Genomic DNA, 6,857 nt, shown 5'->3' with positions numbered 1-6,857 from the left:
ACTTCTGGCCCCTAGTTGGCCTCCTGCCTTGGCTTGTCTGTCTGTCTGTCTGTCTGTCTGTCTGTCTGTCTGTCTATCTATCTATCTATCTATCTCTCAATAAAGACTTATTCAGAGTTTAGACATTCTGTTTAAGTATGACAAAAATATTTCATTATTAATGAAATATAGTAAGTTGTATATATAGTCAGTACTGTTTTAGAATGAGAGTTACAGTAAGAGAAGCGAAAGTTTTGTTATAAGCCATTATGATTTAGAATGATTTAACTGGGCCAGGGAGATAGCTCAGCAGTATAAGTGCCTGCCTGGCAGGCACAAAGTTCTGAGTTCCATCCCTGGTACTGTGTGTGTGTGTGTGGGAGATGATTGAAATTTTTCATTGTAAAAATAGAGGGTTTAGATTTTTAATGCCAAGAATATTGAATAGTAACAAAGCAGTTTGGTGCTGCAGGAGCTGCTTATTAGTTTAAGGATCTTCCTCTTGTTGCGTATATTCTGGGGATAGGGGCATTGGTGGTGAGGGGTGCTGCTGCTTTTATACCTGAGTAACTATAGCTGGATAAATGAACTGTCTTTAAAGCCATGATCTGGGGTCAGGTATGGTGGCTGCACCTCTGGAGGCTGATGCTAGAGGATTACTGGGAGTTTGAGGCCAGCTTGGGGTACATAGTAGAAGGCAGCCTGACCTACATGGTGAGACCCTATCTTAAAACAAAAGGCAGTAGTCTGGCCTGGTGGTTTATGCCTATAATCTCAGCACTCTGAAAGGCTGAGATAGGAGAGTCCTGAGTTTAAGCCTAGCCTGGGAAGTTTAATGATTTAATATATCATTGTTTCATATTTAAAAAATAGGAAAAGGCCTTTCAACATAGCTCAGTGCAGAGGAACTGAGTTCAGTCCCCAGTACTGCAGGAAGGGGATTGATCAGTGGCTTTTGTGTTATGGTTTGCTTTCAAGACATACATGTGTATATACATACAGATCATGGCACACTATGTATGTGGGACTCTTCCTGATAGACCCTCTTCTCCTTCATTATAGAAAGAAATTTACTGCTCATTGCACTGCTTTGGACTTGAAAAGCAAAACAAAAATAGAAAAAGAAGTTGTAATAACCAGAAATCAGAAACTTAGAAATTTGGCTATTACAATACTTGGGAGCCTTTACCTTTAAGGCTCTTTAAGCCTTTGCTGTTATGCTAGTGCTTCTATTTCTCTGAATGAACCTGTTGCCAGTACAGGAAAAAGTATATATATATATATATATATATATATATATATGTATAAAAGTTCAAATCAATAAAATAAATATCTAATTTTTTTTGTAGGTGAACGTCAAATTTGAAATATTTAAACTATTTCCACAATGCAGACAATTAAGTGCGTTGTTGTGGGCGACGGTGCTGTTGGTAAAACATGTCTCCTGATATCCTATACAACAAACAAATTTCCATCTGAATATGTACCAACTGTAAGTATAAGGGCTTCCATCTGTTAGTGACTTGTAAATTTAAATCTTTTGAAAACACTTTCTCTGTACACTGAAGTTTTTCTGTTGTCTGGCTTTGTTTCCTGTTTTTAAAAAATCTTGACTTCTCATGGGTAAATTATATATACTTTGAAATTAAACAGCTGAGAAATCAGTGGAAAGTCAGAAAGGATGACAGAAGGGTTTGCCAGAAGTGCTAGGAAACAAAACTTCAGTGGATGAGATCCTGAGGAGTGTTGGTCTCAGTTTGGAGGAAAGATATATGCTTTACATCTTGAATGAAGTAAATTTTTTTGACCCCTTGATATTTTGGCCAATGATTGATCAATGCTTGGAGACTCCTAGGATGCCAAATGGGGTCTTGTAACTTCAGAGAAAGTAGTATGTCTCTGCTTTGTGGAGCTGTTCTCTTAGCAGTAATAGAGCTCCATACTGGCTCCTAGGAACAGAGAACACATGTTCTGTTGAGTCTGTAGACAGAAAGTATCAATTCCTTGGAGGGGTAGAGGGAACATGGGAGTAATAAAGATAATGAGGTGAAAGAGTGATAGATTCGTGAAAGCATGTGTTTGGGGATCCATTGTTTCCCTCAGGTTGCTTGGCCAGCCTAGTGGTATTGATTATGTTAAAAACGTGTCAGGTTAGTGGTGAGAAGGGTGTTGGTGTTGTCCTGGCATGGCAGTAACCATCTCTGTTAAGTGAGCCATTTTAGGGGTATGAAGAGCTGATGTATGATTAATGTGGGACTAGTACTCTTGAAGTGAAAGGCCAGAATGTGTGTGAATACTTTTTAATCTTCAGAGATACAAGAACGGAACCTTGTCAGGAAGGTGAATACAGGTTAAAGCCTTGGTAATGATGTTCAGTTAGAAGTGGCAGTCTCTGTAATATTCCCACGCATGTGAAATGATTGAGTTACGACAAGGAAATAGGAAGAAGATGCGTGAGAGACTTTGAATGTGTGATTAGATACAAAAGTCAAGAGTTTTGAGCAGGTCCATTTAGTGATAGTACACATGGAAGACTGTGAGATGGTGAAGAACTTTAGGAGAAACATGGTTCTTGTTTCAAAATGATACCATCAGGATTTTTATGTTTTAGTCTCTATTAATTTTATTTATTTGTAAGCATGATTTCTGAGTCTGTTTTCCAACTTTTATTACTTGGCATTACATTGAAGGTGGGCTTGTGTTTGTTTTGTATGTGTTTATGTGGATCTCTGGAAAAAGGGTAGGTAGAGGAAGAAAAATAGAATAAAATTGTAAATGATCCAATTTAAGTAAATAGATCATGAGACACAAATAGTGTGCCCATGATACATGTTTGTTATTATGGAAATGGATTTGGTATAAAATGTGTATTTATGTACATCTAGGAACAGAGTTACTATTTTTAAAATAATGAATTTTAGAATTGAAGGAATTGTACCTTAACTCCTAAAGATAGGGAATTTGGGTCCAATTTAGGGCTGAGAGCAATCTTAAGCAAACACTAGTATGAACAGAGTCTGACCTAGATGACAACTTCTCTGGTTCTTTTGGTTTCCTTTTGCTTCTAAGATGGAAGAGTTTTGTTATTTTGTCCAAACTAGTCTCAAACTTCTGGCCCCTAGTTGGCCTCCTGCCTTGGCTTGTCTGTCTGTCTGTCTGTCTGTCTGTCTGTCTGTCTGTCTATCTATCTATCTATCTATCTATCTATCTATCTATCTATCTATCTAAAACAGAATGTCTGCTGCTTCTCTGATTCTTAGTCTGGTCTTGCATATGAACAGTTTAGCAAATGAGAGCTACTTTTGAGCCCCCCCATTATTGTACTAGAGATTAAATCCAGGGACTTCATCTTGAGCTACATTATCCCCTCCCCCCCTTTTTCTTTTGTCTTTCTAAGACAGGGTCTTGCTATGCAGTTCAGGCTGGTCTCATACTCACAATGATCTCTGACCTCAGCCTCCTGAGACCTGGGATTACAGGTGTATGCTACCATGCCAGGCTTCCAACCCTTTTTTTTTGTTTTTGGTGCCCCCCCCCCCCCCTTTTGTGGTACTGGGGATTGAACTCAGGTCCTTGCGCATGCCAGGCAAGCGCTTATTCTACTGAGCTATCTCCCCAGCCCTCTTTCTCTTTTTCTTTTCCTTTCTTCCCTTCCTTCCTCCCTTCCTCCCTTCCTTCCTCCCTTTCTCCCTCCCTTCCTCCCTCCCTTCCTTCCTTCTTTCCTTCTTTCCTTCTTTCCAGTACCAGGGATTGAACTTGTTCTTGCCAGGCAGGCACTTATTTTACTGAGCTATTTCCCCAGGTGCGCCCCCCTCTTTTTTAGTGGTCTCCTGTATGGTCCAGACTGGCCATGAACTCAGTTTACCTGGTTTAAAAAAGCTCTTGAATTAACACATGGACCATTAAAACATGGACCAGCTGGGCATGGTGGCACATGCCTGTAATCCCAGTGCTCTTGAGGCTGAGGCAAGAAGATAGTTGTGAGTTTGAGACCAGCCTGGGCTGCATCATGAGTTCAAGGCCAGCCTGAACTGCATAGCAGGACCCTGTCTCAAAAGACCAAGACAAGCAGGGCAGGGTAGTGCATGTCTAGTACTCAGGAGAGCTGAGACAGGAGGCTGAAGAGTTCAGGGTCAACCTGAATTATAGTGAGCTCAAGGCCAACTTGAACTACACAGCCAGACCCTGTTTCAAAAAAAAAAGAAACAGTTGCCAAAATAAAAAACCAAAAAAAAGTGGTTGCTAAAAGGTTAACATGTTCCTGCTGCCTTAAACATACATGCATGACTATCCCATTGGGTGGCTTGCACCATTGATGGTGCAAACAGTTCTGATCACTTTTATTGATCTTTTTACTAATAAAATTAATAAAAAGCTACCCAATGGGACAGTAATGCACATACCACCAGTAGTTCAAGGTGCCTGGCAGTGAGACCCACAAATTATATCCCCATTATGAATGTGTTAAGCAGGGATACTCTTCAAATGCAGCACATTGCTCCCATTTGGAATGCATTGCTTTTCTTCTTTAAAAAAATTGAGTCATTTAAATTACTTTCATTTACTTATTTATGTATTGTGTTGTATAGTATTGTATTGTATTGGTGTAGCGTCTCACTACGCAGATTGGATTCATAGTGATCCTCTTGTTTTTAGCCTCCCCAGCGCTGGGATTATAGGCGTGTGCCACTATGCCCAGTCTTGGTCACTTGCTCATTGTGCCCCGGGGGCAAGGCCTGCATGGCCTGTGGTGTCGGGAATCGAACCCTGGTCTCTGCGCTTGCCTAATAAGCAGGCACTTAGTTCACTGAGCTATTTCACTGGCCTGAGTCATTTTTTTCTTAATTTTTTTTTTTTTTTTTTAATGTATTTAGTACAGGATCTACAGGGTTTCACTACACAGATCAGACTCATAGTGATCCTTTCTGTTTTTCAGCCTCCCAAGTGCTGAGATAATAGGTGGGCACCACCATGCCCAATCTCATTCTCCATCTCAGTGTGCCCTGGTGGGGGTAAACCCTGGCCCCTGTGTCTGCCTAAGCAGGTGCTTTAATCTGCTGAGCTATCTCTCTGGCCTGAGTCATTTTTACTTTATTTTTTAATTTTTTTTTTTGTTTTTTGTAGTTTAGTACAGGGTCTACAGGGTTTCACTATGACTGATCCGCCTGTGTTCAGCTTTGCAAGAGCTGGGATTACAGGCTCATGCCACCATGCCCAGACTCAGTCACTGTTTCAGTGAGCCCTGGGGGCGGGGCTGGCAGGGTACGCAGGGGATCAAACCCTGGCTGCTGCGTCTGCCTAAGCAGGAGCTTTAGTCTGCTGAGCGATTTGTCTGGCCCTGAGTCATTTTAAAAAATTTAAAAAAAATTGTAAATTGATACAGCTATAGTTCTATATCAAAACATTGTGTTTTGATTATAGAGTACTTCAAAGAAAACCATGAATTACTGTTCCATCTTTTTCCATTTATATTCATTCATCTATTTTCATAAAAATACAGTACAACTAACATTAGTTATATACTGAGTTTGTTAAAGGTTTCGAGGCCTATTTATAAATAAAGTCTCTAGTCAGAGGAGACATTGTAGATCATGTGGTTTGTGTCCAGTGGCAGGAATTTTTTAAATTTATTATTTGTGTTTGGGAAGGGGTCAAACTTAGGCCCTTGTATGTGCTAGTCAAAGGCTCTACCAGTAAGCTGTATCCCTGATTTATTTTTATTTATTTATTTTTGCGGAACCAGGGATTGAACTCAGGTCCTTGTGCTTGCCAGGCAGGCACTTATTCTACTGAGCCATCTCCCCAGCCTTGTTTCCCTACTTTAATGTGAATTTTGTTCATGAAACAAATAATCTCTCCCCTCCTCCCTTCCTTCCCCTCCCTCTCCCTTTCTTTATATCTAGTGTATTCCTAACACTTGATACTTAACTCACATAATTTATTTATGTTTATCTGTAGCATGATTTCCTTAATGAAATGAACTAGTACAGCTTAGTCAAAGCAAATGAAATGATAATGATCTGAATTGTCTGTCAACGCCTGTTAGCTAAATTTATAACCTTGAAATTACTTAGTGTAGTTGAAGTTTTAAATACAGAAAGCACAAGAATAAACCCACATAACATATAGAATAGGTGATCATCTGAGTAGCTTAGAAGATGGACTTTAATCCATCTTCTAATCCCAGTAATCCTGTAATTCTGTAATCCCAGTGTTTGGGAGGCTGAAGACAGGGCGCTCACTACAAGTCAAATTACGTAGTGAGACCCTGTAGACCCTTTACATATAAAATATAAAAATATGTATTTTTTATATGAAATATAAAAAAGTCCTAAATTATTAAAAAAAACAAACAAAACAGAATTAAGTACCCCGTAACAAAAAGATCCCAAGCACAACCATTGGTTTCTCTTCATATACTTACCTTGCATTGTCACTGAAGACACTGTTAAGAGAAACTTTATATATATATCTATATATCTATATATATCTATATATAGATATATAGATATATATATATCCCCCTGAACCGGGGATTGAACTCAGGCCCTTGTGCTTGCCAGGGTAGCGCTTACTCTACTGAGCCATCTCCCCAGCCCCCTGAGAAACCTTATTTTCAAACCAGAAAACAAAATAGAACTCAAGTGACCAGATTTTAACTCTGAGAAATAAAACTCTGAAAGCATTTTAAGTTGTAAGTTTTCTCATGTAAAAATGAAAAATGATGACTTGTTTTTATCATGCAGAAACAAGCATTCAGTTACTATTCAGAAGAACATGTTAATATGTTCAGTAAATTCAGTATGTTAGTCTTCAGTTTGAAGTTACATATCTCAAGACAAATGTTCAATTCACATGTCTCGGTTGGACCTTCACCA

The 6,857-nt window shown here is 39.2% G+C and overlaps 1 protein-coding gene across 2 annotated transcripts in view; it reads left to right on the top strand.

The window, feature by feature from the left end:
• Cdc42 (cell division cycle 42) overlaps window positions 1–6,857 on the top strand; it is a 43,487-nt gene that overhangs the window by 25,912 nt on the left and 10,718 nt on the right. For both annotated transcript variants that reach the window (XM_004637627.2, XM_004637628.2), the window contains exon 2: window positions 1,329–1,471. In XM_004637627.2, the coding sequence (XP_004637684.1) occupies window positions 1,367–1,471 (105 nt within the window). In that variant the 5' untranslated portion in view covers window positions 1,329–1,366. The remainder of the gene's footprint in view (window positions 1–1,328; window positions 1,472–6,857) is intronic.

The sequence above is a fragment of the Octodon degus genome, unplaced genomic scaffold (genome assembly GCF_000260255.1).
Source record: "Octodon degus isolate 3935 unplaced genomic scaffold, OctDeg1.0 scaffold00092, whole genome shotgun sequence".
Taxonomy (NCBI): Eukaryota; Metazoa; Chordata; class Mammalia; order Rodentia; family Octodontidae; genus Octodon; species Octodon degus.
The sequence above is the reverse complement of the archived record's forward strand: the minus strand, read 5'-3'. Positions and strand labels throughout refer to the sequence as shown.